Source organism: Rhamphochromis longiceps, linkage group LG19, assembly GCF_057381845.1.
Source record: "Rhamphochromis longiceps isolate RC_006_pf linkage group LG19, R_longiceps_female_GT1.1, whole genome shotgun sequence".
Lineage (NCBI taxonomy): Eukaryota > Metazoa > Chordata > Actinopteri > Cichliformes > Cichlidae > Rhamphochromis > Rhamphochromis longiceps.
Window position 1 is genome coordinate 27,444,968 of NC_140575.1, and position 21,552 is coordinate 27,466,519.

The following is a 21,552-nucleotide window of genomic DNA, read 5'->3' on the forward strand; positions in this document are numbered from 1 at the left end:
CGGCTTTTTCAAAATAAGAGCTTTTAATTTAAGTGAGCGTGTTATTTCAATTGGCAAACGGTAACAGTACTTTTATGCTGAAATGCTACATTTACTCGAATTGTTTTGCGGGATGCTGAACCTAAAGCATGACTGTATTCATGCTCTGTGCCGGAAAATGTGATTATTTCTGCAGAGTACAGGTACAATAATTAAGAATACAAACAACAATTAAATGGTAGCTTTCTGTGTTTATAGTCTCTGTTAAGTTTTCAAACATAGAGGCAAACGACCATAGTTAGCTACTTTTGCTATACTTGGTGGAAGGTACGACCAGTGCTTGTCATAGAGATGTTATTAATCCAAAATTCTTACGTCAAATACCTCCAATTAGCATTCATGCTAATTATACATGCGTGGCCGTGACCGTAACTGTACGCTATCCTAAGGTGGGAAGTTGACAAACCTGCCTTTTGCTGTCTCTGTTTTGGACAATCCAAGTGTGTAATCACCGTTAATTAACACGTAATGCTAACAGCTAGCTTTTAAAAAAGCATCGCATATGATTCCGAATCTCCCAAAACATCGCTTCATGTCCGTTTTTGTTATTAATAAAATGGTCAGCAACGTGTTTACATGAATAGTTTACCCCTAGTATCTTTAGCTGGTCTCTGGGGTATTATTTTAGAAATAGTCGGTAAAGCAAAACAAATGTTAAGATTTGTTGTTAAAATTCCAGGTTAAATTATTTTAAAACCAAAAGCTGCAGGTTTAAACCTTTAAAGAGTGACAAGCATGTTTACCACCTTTAGTTGCAGGAGTACATGTAGCCACTAGATGTCACCGTCGGGCCTCTAATGAAACAACTCATGCCTCTCTGTTTTCAGATTTTCATGTGAAGATGTCTTCATTAGTGGACTATGAAGATTCAGAGTCAGAGGATGACTCGCTGGATCAGAGAGTAGAAGGAGCAACAGATTCTGCTCAAACAGAAGAAAACCAAGACACTAATATTGTCAAGGTTATACCTTACCCTGGAAGATTTGTGTCTGACCAGACAGTGTGGGAATATCAACAAAATATGGCAGAAACAAGCAGGTCTTCACTCCATCCTCACTCCCAGCCACAGAGCTTTACTAACTCGAAAAGAAGATGTGGAGGTGCAGCAGATTTTAGAAATACTGAAACATCTTTGAATTTGCCTGATAGTCAGAGGGAGATGGCATCCCCGCAGGCTCTTCCATGCATGCCACAAAGTTTAGGCAATGCTGCAAACTTGGCAAAAAGACAGCAAACTGTCCCATCTGGTGTCAGACCGTATATCCCTAAGAGGAAGAGACTTGCCACTTCAGAAGGAGTGGAGCTAAAGCACCCAGCAGAGCAAGTCCTAGGGAATCAGGCCAGAGAAAGTCAGATTCTCTCAGATGTGTCAGCAAGACCATATCTTGCTCAAACGCCCAGCATGACAGGGATACCCAGGAGGCTTCTGATGAGCCTGGGAGGCCACCAGGGCCCAGTCAACACAGTGCAGTGGTGTCCTTTGCCCCATGTCAGCCATCTGTTGCTGTCTGCCTCCATAGACAAGACTTTCAAGGTAAAGAAAGCTACATTTGTTTTATAAATGATGTACAATAGTGAAGCTGTGGAAATACATCAGTAGTGCTATGCTTTAAATAATGTAGACCTGATGTGTTGTTTTCTTTTATTTAAACTGTCTCATACAATTAAATTAATCATTATATTTCCCCACTTATCTTTCTGTAACAGAATAGAATTTCAGTAGAAATAGAATAAAATATGCTATTTACTCTTGGGATGCTCCAGGTCCAGTTATAGCTAACTGCTTCATAAACATTGAAACGTAGAAACTATGCAGGGTTCAACATAACAAATAACCCTGCAGCCTGGGGCCATTAAAAAAGTATGTCGGTCAAGTTGATTGGCTAGCTGCTGACACATTTGGACCAGTAATGTTGTTTCCACCAATTGATTTACCTGTGAACTGGCTGAAATGGACCCTCACTGACGAGCATTTTTTTCTTACCATCAATATGATCACATTAAAGAGGCAGTAAAGATCACAATCTGTGCGGATAGCTTACATGTGAGAAAGGTGACCTGCTCCTAACCACAGCTGCATTAAGAAGAAGCTAAAATTTATGCAGATAAACTGATATTTAAATTTGTCAGGGGAGCTGTGGCAGCCATCCACCATCTCTCTTTGAAGCAACAAAACCTGCGGCATGCAAGTGCTAATTCAGGCTTTGGTTATATATTTTTTTCTGATATGAATTTATAATCTGAAGACACAAATCTACTAATACATTATGCGATATGCTTATACATTCAGCTAGCAGTATATAAGTGAATCAATAATTGGCTTTTGTTTGTGGGCACCATAAAAAGTCTGATCTGCTGGTCTGTTGGCCCAGTGGAGAAAAATGCTATGTTGACAGGTTTCAGCTTTCATGTGGATATATATCACTCATCCAAAAACAGTTGTTTAATCTGCCACGAGGGTACTGTGTCCATACCTCTACAGCAGAACTTACCCAGCATGCAAGCTGAAGCTGCGAGCGCTAAGACGATACTTGATTACCTGACATGTAGTGTAATTGGAAGAGATACAGTGTCTGTCCTGCTGCCTCAATTTATAAATATACAATGTACCACTTTCTTTAGAATCATATCTGTCACTGTGTGTTGAATATATGTCAGGGCCCATGGGCCCTGTCTCTCCTTCCCGATTTATCTCACTGTTTGTATTCTACCTCCCTCTCCTTTTCTCTGGTTCACACCAGGAAAACACTCCATCATTTCCCTGTTGTAAAGGTCAAGCAATGCAGCTAACTGCCTGCTATCGACTAAATATGTCTGTCCCATCATAAAATCAAATACTGCCCCAATATCCTGTGAGGATTTTGAATAATTAACGATTTAAATATGAATGACTATATTTGCATAATCTTACAAGTGCAGCGGTATGGTAGCCACCTCTTCTGGCACCTGGAAAGGGTAGTTTGGAACAGATGGTGGAGACTAGCAGAGGAAGGGAGGAGAAGACCCGTTTGTTTGTATGCATGGATTATCTCTTCTTCTCTCAGGCTGTCTAACCAGGCGTTTTCTGTGAAACCAGTAAATAGAAGAAGTTCTCATACTTATCGTCGAGGACTGTGACAGCATTTTGAAATGTGGAATTTCAGCATCAGACAATGAAATGAAATAAGTATTTCATTATATTAGATTTGTTGACAAATTCAGGTACTTCCAGGATAATTATTTTTTTTATAGTAATTTGATTTTTCTATGTAGAGAAGAAAAATCTTTTTCCCAAAAATATTTGAATTATATTAAATTAAATTACATTACATTTAATATAATTTTAAAAACTCAGTGAAAAGAAGAATGATCAATAAAAAAGTCAATATCTGTACTTAAAAAAATTCTAATAGGAAATTCAATTTTGCATAGCAACAAAACCGGAGCTTCCATTACTCCCATTTAAAAATAGGGTTATTTTATATTTAGATGTTTTATATTTTTTCAATGCAACTGATACAAATATAGTAACTCTGTGGCTATCTAACTGTATCCTGTGTAACCACTTCTGTAATATACAGATTGATGGATTAAGATTCAGGTCTTTTCCAAAGCAGTTGGTGTGATGTGGTGGTGATGGTGCAGAGCTCCACTGCTCCATATAAAACCAAATCGTCTGAATTTCACAAAGTTCTGCAAAAATCTATGAATCAGTCAATCTTCAAAGAAATGTTTTTTATTTGGTAAAAGTATCTGTAGTTTGAGATAACTACAAGATGGTACTGATTATTTCACCGCTTATTACATATTTAATTGAATATTCTGTACTTAAGATTTCAATTGATCAGTAAAGAAAGTAGTTGTCAGGAGTTCATCGATTGATCTGGTAATCATTCGGTTTAGGGCTGTAACCTTTCCAGAGTTCCACTTTACGATTATCATATTAAAAAAATCTAATCAAAACATATATAGAAAAACAAAAAAAAAGTAATCACAATTATACAAAATTGATTAGTGTGATTAATCTGTATCTTTGTTTACTGTGTGTTGTCTTTTTTTTTGGCAAATTCAACTCGAAATGCAAGTGAAACCACTGTTTACACAATCAGTGGCAACATGATCAAATGTGTATTTAAGATATAATATTGAGATTTCATTTTAAGTTAGCTCAGAGTGACATTAAGTTCCAATTTACTGTAAACCTTTTAACAACACAATTAATAGGAATTTGTTGGTATGCTCACAAAACACACCCAACAACACACAACACAGCACAAAACACAAGTATATGAAATCAACCTATAAAGTAGTGCAAGTGTATTAGGGGACGGGGGTGTAGCAGATCACAGCAGGGCACAGTACATACTGCCAAACAAAAAATGGTGTATTTTGTCTACTGACAACTTCAGATTAGAAGAACCTGCTTTTTTTATTTGGGAAGTGTTAACTGCCAGAGAAACAGTAACGCTCCCTGGGGTGTCCTGGTGTTGAAAGTAACAGGAAAACTGTTGAAAAAGACACGTTGTTCATGCAGTTTCTATTTTCTTATTGCACATTATTATTTATCTTTTATAGTCTTTTATGGCTTTCAGCACTTTGACCACAGCTATTGTTTACTAGTCTGGTTTAATTCAGAGGAAGGACATAATGAATGAAATCCTAACATTCACCTCTCTGTACTCAAGTTCCTTCACTGACATGCTTTTGGTTCCTGACTTGTGTTGTTCAGTCCTGTCTGTCAGACTATTATTATTATTATTATCCCAGCCGGTTTGGAGCTGATGTCACCATGGCTACAGCAGGTGTAAAGCAGCCGTTTTATGTTGATAACACGAATACCAATTTAGTTTTAATTACCAAGAGTCATTTAGGAAGCAGATTACCCCAATGAGTCATTTGCAGGGATCCGCTCTGCATGTCTGTTAAGTGGCCGGTGAAATTAAAGGGGATGCAAATAAACAAGCACTCGTTTTCAGTGATGCACAAGTCTCGCTCGGTATTGGATTAATGCAACTGTGTGCAATGAATTGTTTTGTTATGCTGTATATCATCGCTGCTGTCATTCACAGAGCTGAAGCTGTGGTCCTTTGTCAGACTTGTTATGTAGAAGTATGTTTGGTTTAATACTCTTCAGCTTTTTGGTCAGTTTATATTGTTATCAGTTGCTTTTCTCTTAGATTTCCATGCTACCTTCAGATGGCAGTGTTTCCTTAAGTGGAAGATCATTCAGAAAATAGGCTTATAGTGTTGTACAGTGAATGGGAGTAATTCCTAACAGATGCATCATGTCCATATGGCGGCTAAGCTGTCATCCCTGTTGGACAACGTCTCCCACCCCATGCAGCAGACTGTGACAGCACTGAGCAGCTCCTTCAGTGGGAGACTGCGGCACCCACGGTGTGGGACGGAGAGATTTCGCAGGTCTTTCCTCCCCACTGCTGTCAGACTCCACAACAAAGACTTTAACTGAACAAACACACACATCCACACATGTGCAATAACACTAAGTGCAATAATCTTTTCTGGCATCGTTGTATTTTTACTCAGTTGTATATAGCATTCGTATTCTATTTTTATCTTATTGTATATTTTTATTCTATTTTATTCTACTGTATATAGTATATTATTTTATTCTATTCTGTACAGCTGTGTACTGTATTTATTCTTATTGTATTCTAATTTTTGCGTCATAACTTTTGCACTGTCCACTTCCTGCTGTGACAAAACAAATTTCCCACGTGTGGGACTAATAAAGGTTATCTTATCTTATCTTATCTTATATTTAGTTTATTTCAATTAAAAACATGCCTCTGTTTCTCTCTCTCTCTGCTACTTTTCCCCCCACCCTGGAGGCATCTCTAGCATTCTGTTTGTCAGACTTCTGTCTGCTGGATTCAGATGTCGCTCTTCTCTGTCCATCTGTCTTCTTTGTGTCCTGTGGGAGCTGTGGTACACTACTTTTTACTGTGTTTCATGTGCTGCATAGAAGAGTCGTATTTAATAATGAAACACAGAGAGAAGCACAAAGGGATCTGCAGTGCTCCATAGATCTTAAAATTTCCTCTGTGGCCCTGGCAGTGCTTAGGAGCCCAAAAAATACTTCATCACCTCAGTGGGCACCAGTCCAGACCACCCACTGGATTTCAAGCTGGGCTTCAATGAGAACCTTTTTTCTTTCAGCATGTCTAGGAGAAAATCCTACTGGACCTTTTATGAAAGACATTTTATAATAGTGATTTTGCCAAGTGAACTTTTTGAAAGCCATCACTTTGACTGAAGACATCACTTGAGCAGTGTGGGTAATTACCACCTCCTTTATTTACACGCCACATTTTCACCATGATATCGTATTTCAAACCCGCAAGGTGTCACGGTGTGTAGTCATGACCACCATGACAAACAGGAGGCAGCTGGGAGCTTTTCTCTCCTGCTCTGTTTTTTATCAGAGTAAACTCTGAGAATACCAACGCATTAAAGCCATTACAGCCCAGTGGGAATTGATTTATAGGCCCACTCAGAGGTAATTAGTTTGATTAATTCATTAGAAAGGCTGTTTCTCCCTTAAAATCCTACAGACAGACCCAATTTCTATGGATGTTTTTCCTAGTTTTTCCAGCTGATCATTTCATTTCATTACAATGGAAGAGAGGTGAAAGTGGCCTATATTAAATCTTTCTCAGGTTTGCGGAGACTTCACACAGAAAAAGAGTTTGAGTTCCAAAGGACACAGCACAGGCACACACAGAATATTTTAGGTTTGTAAAATTTGTCCAAACCTGCTGCTTTTGATTTTCATCAAGCTGCTTTAAAGCTTCGTCCAATTCAGACAAAAGTCAAACAAGTACAGTCAGTTAAAAAAGAAAAAAGAAACACTTGAGCATTGATGTACATATACCATAAACCCATGCTACATGTATTCCATGTATCCATTTGTAGTTATGCGCTCACAGTTCCATACTTATTTAATATTTGTTATATATATACACACACACACACATAAAAAAGAAAAGTAAAAAAACAACTTTTGGCTTATTTTATCATTTTCAATAACAGTAATAAAATTTTTCACCTTCACTTGGGGGCCCAAAAAATGAAAACAAATAAAGTTGTCTTCTGTATGAATATCCTTTTCCAGAGTGCAGTGATACTTCCAAAGCATTTGACTTATTTGATATTCAATAGTTTTTTTTATAGCTTTACAGTATATGTGCACATTTCCCCCTTCGTGGTAGTGATGGCATTCAAGTATTTGACTTCCACATTATTATTACTATTAAACTTAACTAATAGATTTTATTGTCACATAATACATAGCTTGGTTTTGAATTTCATAACTGAGCTAAACCGCTCTAGAATGATACACTGACAGGAAGTTAACTGAATATTTGTATAAACTTTTCTTTGAATGTCAATTTGATCCAATGACCTAGGCTTCCATCTCTTTGATGTGGAGGGAAAGCACTGCATGCCAAAACCTCTGATGTATTTCCTTGTTCTTTATGTCATCAGATCGCGTAAAAGATCCAGGGTTCTTTTGTGTATCTGTATATATGTGATCATTTAAAACAACCCCTTAAGACCAAGCACAACCTACTGATTATGGATTTTGAACTCTTAGAAATTCATGCAGTCAGTTCTTGGCCTTTGAGTCTTTATTCCTGGAATGTCTTAATCTTGTGCACAGTCAGTGAAAAAACAACAAAAAAGACTGCAGTCTGGATAAGTTTGTGAGTTTGGCGTGAATTGATGTGCCCATGTCTGGCAGGTGTGGGATGCAGCAGAGAGCGGGCGATGCCTCAGGGTTTACACCTGCCATTCGGGAGCTGTGCGCAACGCCTGTTGGACCCCCTGCGGGCGACACTTTCTCACTGGCTCATTTGACAACACGACTGTGATCACTGATGTGGAGACGGGTGAGCAGCAGCAGCATTTCTTTCTGTAGTTCTGAAGAACCAAATGTCAAATAACAAACCACTGGCTTTACTTTTTCAAGTATATCACTGTGATTTTTCCCCTGAACCAAACTCAACACGAGATATAATTTTGGATGTTCCCATACACAGGCAGAACGACTGTGGTGTGTATATTACATTTACTTAATTGGCTTGAAGTATGAACCTTTGTTTGATTAGATATTTTTCTCCAACCACGTTGCTGATGTTGTGGGACAACAAAACGCCTATGCAATTTCACTTCATGCACATTTATTGTTTCTCAAACTCTGATTTAAAGTCAGTGTAGTAATTTATGTGTGGAGTAAATTTAAATTGCCTTGAGCCTCCAGAATCTGTTATGAGCTCATTGTATGAATTGCAGAGCTACTTCTCTCTCTGTCTCTGACTCTCTCTCTATAGTCGTGACTCATTTCAGGGACAACCTTTGAAATCTGAATTCCTCGAGCAAATGTCTCTGCAAAGATGTCTCCAAGCACAGCCAAGAAATGCTGCTTTCTTGCCTTTTAATATCAAAATAAAATAGCAGGTATTTTGTTTTAATGCCCAATTTATGCTTTAGCGGGAAATCTACGTCATAACTTAGACGTAACCACAAACCCCTCTGAACTCTACAACATAACCTGACCTGCACACCCTCAGAAATGCAACTACATGTTGGTTAGTGCTGCTGATAACTATTGTGGTGTACCAAAATCCACTTGGATTTAGGCACTCCAATTCATGTCAGCTCATTAAGTTACACATTTGGAACTTGAACACAGAATTTGGCTGGTGGTTGGTGGTTCGATCCCTGGCTGCGCCATCTGCATGCCTTGGGCAAGACACTAACCCTTAAGTTGCGATGCATCCATCGGACTTGAGTGCTATGGTATAGTAGAAGTGATACATATTACTAACAAAGTTGTGAATAATTTGCAAGAATAATACATTTACTTTAGTTAGTTTCCTGCAAATCAGCCTAAAAATCTACAGTGGGACTACATTCTCTGGCCACTACATTCTCTGGTATACCTGTTCAATGGTCTTTAACAAAATACATAATCAGCAAATTACATTGCAGTGCATTTAAGCATGTAAACAGCAAGATGACATGCTGAAATCTAAATTGAACATCATGCTGCTCTGAGCATTTTAGAAATGGCTGATCTACTGAGATTCTCCCACACAGCCATCTCTACAGGTTACAGAGAATGATCCAAAAAGAAAATAACCAGTAAGCCGCAGGTTGAAAATGCTTTGTTGATGCCAGAGTTCAGATGAGAATGGCCAAACTGCTTTGTGATTTTTTTGCACTTTGAGCCACTTTGTAGTAATTGAACATCAGTTAGGCGCCACAGTCTGCCTGAGTACTTGTGATCACAGTGTACCCATTTTCTGATAATGATATTGTGCCATGTCACAAAGCTCAAATCATCGGAAACTATTTTCTTGAGCGTAACTGCAAGGTCATTGTACTCAAATAGCCTCCGTGGTCGCCTGATCTCAATCCAACAGAGCACCTTTGTTATGTGGTGGAATGGGAGATTCACATCATGGATATGTCAGCAGTTTGACACTATCTTGTCAGGATGAACCAAAATCCCTGAGGACTGTTTCCAGCACCTTGCTCAATCTATGCCATGAAGAATTCATGCAGTTCAGCAAAGTTTACCTAATAAAGTAGACGTGAGTGTATATTGAATGCCTGTAGACTGTTTCATTCAGGTGGGAGGCAGATGTCTCAAATGAAAATCTAAAATAGAAGTCTATCTGTCTATCTTTTTATCTATCAATACAAGCATGGCAGTAAAGATGATAGTAAGTCATATATACAGTCTGCCACAGTAAGACTGCTTATTGAGCAATAAGAATAGTTACCATGAATGTTCTCAAATTCCTTGTATCTGAACAGAGAGAGAGAGAAAATTTCTTTGAAGCCCCCATGGCATCTGCATCCCTAGGGTCAACACATGGCAAATGATGACTTGCTGCCATTTTCACTTCCCCTCTAAGCTTGTCTGTCAATACTGTCAATAAAGCCTACGGATAATAGCTTGGGCAGCCCATTAAACACACAGACAGCTCCAGGAAGTGGATCAATAATGGATACATCACCACAGGAGCAGCTACCATGACCTTATACGGCAGGGGTGCCCAATCCCGGTCCTCGAGAGTTACCGTCCTGCAGCTTTTAGATGCATCCTTGTTCCCACACACCTGAATCAAATGAATGGCTTGTTATCAGGCCTTTGCCAAACATGATGGCATGCTGAAGAGGTAATCAAACCATTTGATTCAGCTGTGTTGGAGTAGGGATGCATCTAAAAGCTGCAGGATAGTAGCTCTCGAGGACTGGGATTGGGCAGCCCTGTTATACGGGATCGTCTCTAACCAAAACCATAAACAAACAAATGCTTTTGGTCATATGCAGCCAATAGCTTGATTGATCTTCATCCTTAAAATTTATATTTTAAGGATGAAGATCTGCATGAGAGCGCAATAAGGCTGCATTTCTATTGCAGCGTGTGATGAAGAAAATTCAATTTAGCTGAATATTAATGTGGGAGTTGGGAATTCCAGACCAGTTTCTGCACTACAGATGTGGTGGAGCTCAGACCAAGTCACGAACACTTTAAAGAAAATCATATTCTTGCAGTGAAAAGAGCACATGGAATAAGCTACATGCATAATTTCCCTCATAATATGTTAAACAGATTCCAACATGCATGGGGTTTGAGTTCTCTTCACATCAAATGCTTTTCTGAAATATATGGCACTCACAACTCACCGAGGTTTTAGCTTAGTTATTCTACCAGCACCCCCCTCACCATTCATGCAGCCTATATATCAATACTAGACTGGATGATGGGATACTCAGAAAGCTTGAGTGTTTGTGATGGCAGACTCTAATCATGATAAATGTGATCTTTATGCTCTTCACGGTAATGCAGATCCTCTTAGCTGTAACAGGAAAAGCAGTTGGAGCTTTTGTGTTCAATTGAGCTCTCTTTGCAGAGGTATACTCGTCCTTGAATAAACAGCGAGAGTCTTCATGGACATCTGACTCATCATTTCACCACTGCATATCTACCCTCAGTGCTGCACTAATCATTATGTTTGCGAAGAAAAGTAATTTCCTATGCCTGTGTGTTCAGAATAGTATGTGGACCCATTTTTCCTTGCAAACCTTTGCAGTTGTTTCTGTGTCCAGTTTAATTTGTAGAACCTTATACCCACTCCCAGCGGTCCAAGGGAAGCTGTCACAGCTGAATAGCAATAGCTTGGGGTGAAAACGATATAGGGAAGGCGAGTAGGTTAAGTGGCATAATGCTAAAAGAGAAACTGAGGAGAGGAATGTAAGATAAAGAGGACTTTTTAAAGTCAGAGAGGCTGAATAGTGGAATAAATTAATTAAGTATGGATGGCATTAGTGTGAAGCCCCAGCTTTTTTTACACACTCTAACGACCGTCTTCAGAAAAGCTGATCGTCTGATGACGGTGATGTAAAATATGTTCACCTATTTACATTCTCCCACAAGTTGATGTGTCATTTCATGCAAGAAAAAAGAAACAAAATTAGATCAGAGAAAAGCAATAATACACAATAGTTGTCTCTTGTAGTGACTTCCAGCTCAGTTTAGGTTTGCATTACCTTATTTGATAAACCCAGGTGAAAGCTTCAGTAATAGGTTGGTTGTGAGATGGAGTTTCACATTAGTGCCACGGGCAGGCTTTTTTTTTTTTGTTCCAGACTGAATTACAAGGCCAATAGTGCAAAACTAAATTATTGAGTCACACTGGGGATTGGAGTCTGGGGGTCATGCAACAGAAAATCTTTCTGGTTTTCAAAACACAGCTTAGATGCTGAAATTTCTTCTCCGGCCATGCAATCCATGTAACCCACACTGTCACGCTGGGTACATTTGAAAAAGTTAGATCAATGAATAAATGCACATTTTCATAAATAAGGAAAGAAAGGGACGAAGTAGTAGCTTGCACACGGGTTAACAAAAAGTCAGATTTTGTAGTCAGTGCTCTTATTTCTTTCATCATATATAAATAAATAGAGAGGCTTTTACAATATTACAGTATAAAAAAAGATCTTTCAGCATTCTTTCACACATTTTTATTCCACTGGAATATTTTCTTCAACATATTCAGTTCATTAGACTTCATTTGCACGTACCAAGAATTAACCACCACCATATTACTGTATAATCACAGGAGCCTCAAGCGTTGCACACCAAGAGGCAACGAATGCAAAAGCACACATCCGCAGTATTATTTCCTCTAAATGCCACCAGTATTTTGACCTACTTTGAAAGCTTCATTTTAGAGTAGCAACCTACTAGGTCAACACAGGCTTTATATAGTCCCCCCCCCCCCCCCCCCCCAAAGAAAATAAAACAAAAGAGCTTTCCTTCAAAAGACAAAGGATAAAGCCCACATCACAGCATTTCTAACTTACATTAACGCCCATGCACTAGTCAAGAAAAGTGAAGGACTTGGAGGCTTTGTATGAGCTTCCGTGGTGATGGCATTCAAAAGCAGCCAACACGGAGAGGGGAGCATTCCCAGCAATTCAGTGTGCAGTATTTTGCAGTTGCTCAATACTTCATTTCTTTCTATTATTGAGCTTCTTTCCTGCTATTCGAGATGATTTGCTTTGACCTACAGCGTTTAGTCATTTAACTTGTCACCAACATAACCTGACAGCTAAAAAAGAGAGGATAAAGCAAAGACATAGTATTAATTAAAAACAAGATCACAGAAACATATCCAGAGTTAAAATATCAAGGGAAAGATTGTTTCAAGCTGTTTCAAGGCCCATTAAGAAAAATAAGGATTATTTTGACCTGAAAAGCAGTGTAGGTAGAAAAAAGGTGGTGCAGAGAGTAAGCATAGTATGTCAGCTATGACATGAAATTTGTGAGAACAGTTTTTCCTACTTTCATTTAAACACTAGGTTTAAGTTTTGTTTTTGTCATTACTTCCAGTACTACGTCACAATGATTAACTAAGCAGTGGCTCACTTTAGCTTAAAGCCGTCTTGGTTAATGAAAGCTACTATGCAGTGTTGAAGGAAGTACATTAATTTTTTAAAATTAGGATTAAATTAATAAATCATGCACAGTTATTTAAGGATTTTGCTACCTTTTCTATCAAGTCCTAGGGCATGGTTGAAATGAAAAATATAAAAATAAAACAGTCAAAAATACCGCTTATTAAGTCTACATCCAAAGCATTTTTTCGGATGTGGCGTGTCAGACTGAATAATGTGTTTCCTAACCTCTGCACAAGTGCAAAGACAGCACCCATAATGAGGCAGACTCGCTGCTACTCTCTGCTCTGAAGGGCTCATCCCTGCTATCCCAGTCATCCCTAATGTCCTCTGCTCCAAGTCATCCACTGTTTGTCAGCACTACAGCACAATCACAGTTCTTTCAACAGAATAAACTATTGTGAGGGAGGGACAGATCACTGCTGTCCTCACGTATCTCCTCTCGCATGCCAGCTAATTAATCTTGCTTAATTAAAACATGATGAGGAGAATGTTTTCTCATTGTCTTGCTAAACACGAGTTTAAATCTCGATGACAGATCTTCTGAATATCGCTGTTGGTAAGCCAATTAAGCAGGAAGTATGAGCCTGATGAAACTGCCTGTTAAAACTTTGGATCAGACCAGTGCAGTCGTGAGTGAGTGAACTAGTCCCCCATTAAAAGGAGAGAAGGTCCATTTTTGGTGCAGTTTATTAGCTGTGAATCATTCCCCACTTCTAAAAAGTCTTGGTGGGAATATTGTGGAACAAGTCTATAATGAAGTATGTTTTTGTTGTGGGCTAACTGTCTAAGACTGTTTTAGATGTGGCCTTTGTTGTTTGTTCGATGAATTAATGAGAAGCCATTGAGCCCTGAGGTGCTCCACTTTGCATAGCCTTTGACAGAGTTGCTTGCTCATAGTCTTGTTTCATCGTTTTCCCAGGAAACTAATTTTTGGTTGCACCCTGTCAGGCTTAATTGTATTTTAGCCCTTCGGTGTTTTTGTTTTATGTTTAAGTATGACATTTTTTAATTGACTGAGATAAAGCAGCCTCTAGCCAAAACAGTACTTTATACTCTGGTTTCTTTTCTCCACATCACATCTTTGTCAGTTTTATCTTTTTGTCTCGAGTGATGTAAATCCTCTCAGAAACTCATGTGTACAATGCCGCTGTCTGGAAATAGAGAGATAAAACTATCACTTAGGAAAGTTGTGCACTTTTGCAATATTTTCGATCGGTAGAAACTAGCAAGATTTTGTACTGAACACAAGAGTGCAGGTTGGCTGAAAATGAGCAAACAGTGCTACAAGAAATAAACAGCTTGCATGGTACAGCACACTTATTTACATTTGATATTTACAACAACAAAAAAGTGTGCTATCCTGAGGATTAGCACTGCTCTTCAGCAGACAGAAATGATGCTACATTCACAATATTCAGGTCACATGGACAGAGTCTAGACACAGTGGAAGGATACACTGTAAACAACTTTCTTTATAAACAGGCTGTATATAAAAGACAGACTAAGTCTCCATGTCTAGATGTAAACAATATAGAAAAGCCTTGAAGGTGGATTCTTTCTAATGGTGAGTAGTTAACAGAAGTAATCTGACTTTATGGAAGTTTGTGAGAAAATGATCCCACTGCTCACTAGATTTATGATCTTAGTAAAAAACTTGAGTTTATGGTCTCAATTGGTAATTTTAAGTCTTGCTTAATGCAACATGATGTTCATGTTGTAAGTTAGGTTCTAATTCAGAGTAAACTATAGAGCAGGGTATAATTTAGGCATGCCTACCCTGTGATTGAAAAAAGGCTCCTGCTCGTGACACTAGGTTTCAATGCAAAAACCAGATCTGGAGCCTTCAAACCAGGAATCCACTAATCAATGGGGGACATCTTGTTGGCTTAGTCCATCTTTAATTTTAAAATATATGAACTCTACACATCTGTACAAGTATTTACATGTGGCAGCAAGCATATCTAAAATTAAAGTACATACATAGCATGTGTAACTTTTGACAGTGTGAAGTGATGAGGAAGGCTTATAGGATTTCCACAACCACCAAGCTTATCATCTTCAATTTCTGCATTTATTCTCATTTATTTAGAATGTTTCTTTAATCAGTCTTTGATTGTAGTTGTCATTTATTTTTACTAAATCTGTGTGTTACATTTATATCATGAAAGCAACTGAAATCTTTAGGATCCCATTATAAAGTAACAGAAATCGAAAACATTTTCTGAAAAATGCATTATCATAATTGGGCAGTTCTGACCATAATACATTTTTGTTAAGCAGTGGTAACAGGAAGATTCTTGGTTAAGGAGAATTAGGGAACACACTCTCCACGCTCTTGTGTGAGTTCGTATTAAACTTGTCCCTGCCTGGAAATCTTTTCTTTCCTTTACTCTTCCATCATTCCCCTGGCCCTACATTACACGCAGAGTTTAATGCTCACAAATGTAATGCATGTGTCAATGGAACTGAAACTGGATCCCCAAAATGTGCTCAATTAATAAACCAAAGAGAAGTATCTGGAAATGTTGCATGTGTGGGGTAATGCAGCTAAAATGTATGCTGGCTGTGTTTAGTTTGGCTTTGACAGCTGAGAAAGAAAATTCCTGCCATTTACCTTAATTCATATAGTCTCTTTATTTTTTGCTTGTTTTGGGACAATCAAGCAGAAAGTAAATAGTCTGTATTTACTCAGATTTATTGTTGAGCCTTTATTTATGTGTGTTTTTGATACCAGATTAATGATTAGTGATTAATCGTCCAGCCATCTTCTCAGTTTATCAGTGGATCTTTATGTCTGTGACATTTTAATGATAATGAATCAATTAAGCAATAATTCAGCAATTTTCAGTTTTTAGTTGAAGTGCTGATCTTGACATTTATAAATGTGGACGCAGTAAAGAACAGTAAAGTAGAAAAATAACAGTATAACAATAACTATAATGATTAATTCAGTTAAAGAAATGTAGTTTATAATCAATCTTGACAAACCTGACACTTCTGCATTCACAAATTAGCAGCATGATGTTGTAAAGTATTCATAGTAAACATACACACACATACACAAACACAAGATTTCTGTCATGTCTTTTTAAAATCAGTCTTTTTTTCTTTTGTAGGGCAGCCAACAGTGAAAGTGGACAACGAGTTTAAGGTGATGTGTGCGGCCGTGCATCCCAGCAACCCGGAGGTTTTCCTGTGTGGAGGTTACAGTTCAGCAGTCAAGGCGTGGGACTCTCGCAGCTGCAAGGTCAAATTTATTACCCTCCTTACAGTAGATTTATCATTTTAATTTTCTGTGGGGTTTTTTACCTTCAGAAATCTAAATGAATACAGTTCAAACACATCCTCTTTGTTCAACTCTGCTACACGCTCGGTTTCACATGAGTACAAACATACGAGTCTATATTTCACTTTGTGCAATGACCCTCTAGATAATGCTTCAGCATGCATAGGGAGAATGCAGGTTATATCACTAATTGTTCAAAGCAAATTTTAATTTAATCCTGGCTGCATAAATTATTCCTGTGAAGCTGCAACCTAATATTGCTATTAAGCTTAATGGACTGTTTTATATGATAATCCTATTCACTTCTTCAGAATGTGAATGCTCACATGAATGTTCACTTGGCGAACTGAATCGTTCCCCTGCATGGTTAGACTTAATGCACTGAAGATGTTTCTGCTAGCAGGTGTTAGTATGAGTTGCGGACAGAGAGCAATCCTTAGAAAATATGTTGTTAAGGCTGTATGGTTATGGCTGCCTGTGACTCTTAACCGTTAGCTGTTCCATTCAGGATCAAATTACCCATATTGGATAAAAAATTCAAGTCAGCCACCTATGTCATAATTTTGCTGATATCCAAATGGATTCAAGAAGCAGAAAGGATTTGTGAGACTGATCTGCCACATTATGTTACAGGCCACTCAATCAGCCAATTAAATCTTTATTTTGAACATAAAAGTGCCAAATAATATATCACATTGGAAAAAAAGTTGACTATTTCCCATTTAAAAATGAGCAGGAGGAAGCAAATGCTAATTAATTCATATCCCTATCTAGCTCATACACATATGCTATAATAAAAAAAAAAAAAAATAAAAAAAAAAAAAAATATATATATATATATATATATATATATATATATATATATATATATATATATATATATATATAGCCAAATATAAAGTTAGAGGATGCTTTAAGCAGCAGGTAAAGGGTTAAAGGTTAAATTCTCAGTGCAGAGGAGCCGGTAGCCATCCACTGTGTAGCTTTTTAAAATTTTTTATTAATCATCAATAAATTGATACTTCAGGGTGTGCTTTATTGCAGATTGAAACCACAACATATATGTTCTCCATCGCTGGGCACTCTGTCATCATTTGACAGCAAGTCTTTACAGCTCAAGGACACGTGGAGCTGTTATCTTGCCTTTCCCCCTTAATGACAGAGGTCTAGATGTTCCTCTCCCCTGTTTATTTCTCTTCTTGGCTGAGTGCTTCTACGGGTCATCCGTGTATATGTATGTGTGTTACCAGGTGGTGAAAGTTTACCAAGCCGGCATCCAGCAGACCTTGGACATAGTCTTTCTGAGAGGCGGTGTGACTTTTATAACAAGCTCTGACTGCGTGAGCAGAGACTCTGCAGACCGCACCCTCATTGCCTGGGACTATGAGACCACAGCCAAAGTCTCCAACCAAATCTACCATGTAAGATATCTAAAGAAAAAAAAGTAGGTCTAATTACATGAGGTTTGGCTGGTATATGAAATTAAATTTATAATCTTAAGAGACTCATTTTTATTTTAACAGTTAAATTAAGTTAAAAAAAATTGTTTAATAATTGTTTAATAACCTTTCTGCTTTTTTATACAGGATAACAGGATAATTCTGAACAGTTTTGAGTGTATATTCTCTTTACTCATCGGAATAGATTGAAAATGATGGTCAAAATAAAAAATATTACTACATATACACAGTGGATTGATCATAAACCTTTATACCATTGTACAAGCTTTTTTTTTATCATTAATACACTAGTTAACATGGAGCTGACTTCACTATAAGTAGTAACAAGAAAAGGTCAAATAGTGAATTAATTTCCCTTCTCATTCTTCTTTTCATTTGGCCACCAGGAGCGTTACACGTGCCCGGGCCTGGCTCTCCACCCGCTGGAAGACTCCTTTGTTGCCCAGACCAATGGGAACTACATAGCAGTGTTCTCCTCCCAGCAGCCGTATAGAATGAACAAAAGGCGGCGGTTCGAAGGACACAAGGTCAGTATCGACTGGGGGTTACGCAGGCGTAATCCATACTGAATAGCACTGCAGTCAGATGTACACAGACACACACACACACAGAAATACAACTTCAGCAACATCCCACCCCACACAGCTTTAATTGCAACCTACATGCTTCATTGTCTTTACCAAGATTCATAGCAGTGTTTCCTCCCAAAAAAACAAACCCACCAAATACAATACAACAGTTCCACTGAGGGAGGCAACAGGAGCAGCATATGGCAGCACATTTGAAATATCACTGAAAAATGCAGCACTGCTAGTGTGGCATTTGGACTGTTGTTTACAATAATTGACAGGAAACAAATGGGTATCGCACATTCCAGGTCCATTTTTGCTTTTCTCTTTCTGGTACAGCGCTAAAAATCAACAAAAAAGAAACAACGTGGCAGAAAAGACCAATAAGACAGATGTTTCTTATAATTACCTTATAATAACCTTTGCGTTATTGTGATTATATTTCTGAAAGCATTGGTAATTAGCCAGTTGCTAATTAGTTGCTATGATGACTAAAACACAGACATATCTATAATTTTTCTGCTCCTCCTACCATATTGGTAGGACACAATGATCACTTAATGGGTCTTCACCCAAATGGTGCACAAGGTTAAGCTCACGTTTGTTGTTTTACAGCCAATAGCCTGTGAATTTTGATGGATTGTGAGCCAGTTGTGCTACTACATCATTGATGACAAGGTTTTAATGCAGTCTTAACAGAAGCATTACATACTCTAACAAGAAGTTTAATACAATGAGCATGAACTGTAGTAACCCATTATTTTCCACAGGTGCAGTCTATAATTTGAAACCACTTGTTATGTAAAAATATGCACACTTGAGTCTGGGCTTTGTGCCATAAGAAATAACCAGTTGTATTACAGTAAAGTTTAGATGAAGAAGTAATGAGCTTTTATTCAGCTTAAAACACAAAGTCCAAAATTGACCAAAAAAAATACACAAAGCAGGGGTCTAGGAATCATCCAATGCAGAAAACAACAGCAGGATCTCACAAAAACACGGGGCAGAGACAGGACTATTTATAGAACAAGGACTATTTGGGGATTGGAAACAGGAGGGAAATGAGAGACAGGTGAAAGTAATCAAGCCAATCGGACAGAGTGGAAGTGAAGTCCAAAAAGTGACACGAAAGAAACGGAGCTATCGCAGCAAATCAACAGCCCTAAAATTCCTGCTGAACATGAATACAGGATTCAAACTAAACAAGGGAACACTGTAGGACATAAGCATAAAGAAAGAAAGTTAGGACAAAGGAAGGAAGGACAATAAACTAGAAGTAGGGACTCAAGCTAAATAAAGTATAATGACTGAAAACTAAGGCAACTTAGCAGGGATCGGTAATGCATAAAAGCGGAATATGGTGCTTCCAGATAGTTCTTCAACATTTAGCCTATTTCCAGATTGGATTAAATTCATATTCACCTCAAAATTCTACAATTACCCCATAATGTCAAAGTGAAAAATAATTGCTTGAAATTATTGCATATTTAAAAAAAATAAATGGTAAATGGCCTGTATTTGTATAGCGCTTTTCTAGTCCCTAAGGACCCCAAAGCGCTTTACACAACCTGTCATCCACCCATTCACACACACATTCACACACTGGTGATGGCAAGCTACATTGTAGCCACAGCCACCCTGGGGCGCACTGACAGAGGCGAGGCTGCCGAACACTGGCGCCACCGGGCCCTCTGACCACCACCAGTAGGCAACGGGTGAAGTGTCTTGCCCAAGGACACAACGACCGAGACTGTCCGAGCCGGGGCTCGAACCGGCAACCTTCCGATTACAAGGCGAACTCCCAACTCTTGAGCCACGATCGCCACAAATAAAAATATAACATGTACATGAAAACAAAAATTGAGCTCAGGTGGGTTCCGTGTCCACTGATTATCTGTCAGATTTTTCTACAACTTCACTGGAGTCCACCTATGGTAAAGTCAATTGATTGTTACTGTGGGGTATTATTGTTCGTCGCATTTCAACAAGGGTTTAACATGAAAAACTGTGGAACACATCTAGCGCTGCGAATGCTTTCTGTTTATTCCACGGCACCTGATGAGATTTATATTTCTGGGGGTTCTTTATGCAAAGTGACGACCTAAAGTGGGTTGGTGTGGATACAGACTTGCATTTCATTCAAAATTTAAACAAGAAAATCACTAAGTAAGAAGATGAGCCCAACTTAAACATTAAAAGGTTAGAGTGTTATTCTGCTTCCTTCTGTAATCCTTTGTCAGTCAAGACTACACTTAAACTGTCTACACAAATCAAGAGTTGCCTCTGCAGTGTTTGTAGGTATAAATCAACAGTATGCAGACACCATCAGGGGGCCTGCACTCTGTCTGTAGATTTGTCCTCCCCTGGGACTTTCCCCAGTTATTTGTGACATTAAATGTAGGCAGGTAAAGGAGGATGAGAGCTGTTCTTTGATTTCCCTGTAACAATTGCTTTTTGTTCTGAAGGTTGAGCCAACACGATTCTGATTAGTTCTCTAAAATCTCCTCTGAGCCGCTATAAATGGATTGTAACATGTTTTTTGTTCTAGGTGGAGGGATATGCAATAAAGTGTGGCTTTTCTCTGGATGGAACTATCCTGGCCTCAGGGAGCTCCACTGGCTCCGCTCATTTCTATGATTATCACACAGCTCATATGCTTCACACCCTCCGTGCCCATAGCCAGCCCTGCCTTTGTGTGTCTCAGCATCCCGTCTTACCTACGACTGTGGCTACTTGTGACTGGGGCGGTGAGATCAAGGTCTGGCACTGACAACCAACTATGAACAAAGAGATTATAAACTTAAAACGTAGCTGGTTGGCCATGAGATGGAAGACTGTATTAAACAGAAACGTCATGTGCACATTTATCTTCAAGACTATAGCTTTCATAATCTCTTGGCAAAAGATAAGAAGAACTTGGCAAAAAATGCTGAAAGTCAGCAAATCTACTATCTACTGATTCATTTGGAAAACATTTTTTTACACTGACTATCTTGCAAAGCTTTCACATCATAATAAAAAAACTAACTCGATTTCAGTCGCTATGGTGTCATCTCACTTTAAGCGTTTTATTCATATTTGTCCCATCTGTTCACATCCTGTAATCTTGGTGGTTGAAATGAAAACAGTTGAAGTTACACTGTATGAGATCAAAGGAAGCTTCTTTACAGTTAAGAGTTCAAAGAGTGAACTATTGTTATGGGTTTTATCTAAAGTGGAA

General features: G+C 38.4%; 1 protein-coding gene across 1 annotated transcript; it reads left to right on the top strand.

The window, feature by feature from the left end:
* Positions 1-26: 26 nt before the first annotated feature.
* wdr25 (WD repeat domain 25) lies at positions 27-21,364 on the top strand. Its single transcript, XM_085390703.1, has 7 exons — positions 27-182; positions 867-1,573; positions 7,784-7,931; positions 16,134-16,264; positions 17,554-17,724; positions 18,150-18,290; positions 20,881-21,364. The coding sequence occupies exons 2-7, from the start codon at positions 881-883 to the stop codon at positions 21,100-21,102; spliced, it is 1,506 nt and encodes a 501-aa protein (XP_085246829.1). The 5' UTR covers positions 27-182; positions 867-880; the 3' UTR covers positions 21,103-21,364.
* The last annotated feature ends 188 nt before the right edge of the window (positions 21,365-21,552 follow it).

What these genes read in the sequence shown, in the direction of transcription:
- wdr25 (XM_085390703.1), top strand. Translation starts at nt 881, where the DNA reads ATGTCTTCATTAGTGGACTATGAAGATTCAGAGTCAGAGGATGACTCG. An exon ending in GATCACTGATGTGGAGACGG is followed by an intron (nt 7,932 to 16,133) that starts GTGAGCAGCAGC and finishes TTTCTTTTGTAG; the next exon opens with GGCAGCCAACAGTGAAAGTG. An exon ending in GGCGGTTCGAAGGACACAAG is followed by an intron (nt 18,291 to 20,880) that starts GTCAGTATCGAC and finishes TTTTTGTTCTAG; the next exon opens with GTGGAGGGATATGCAATAAA.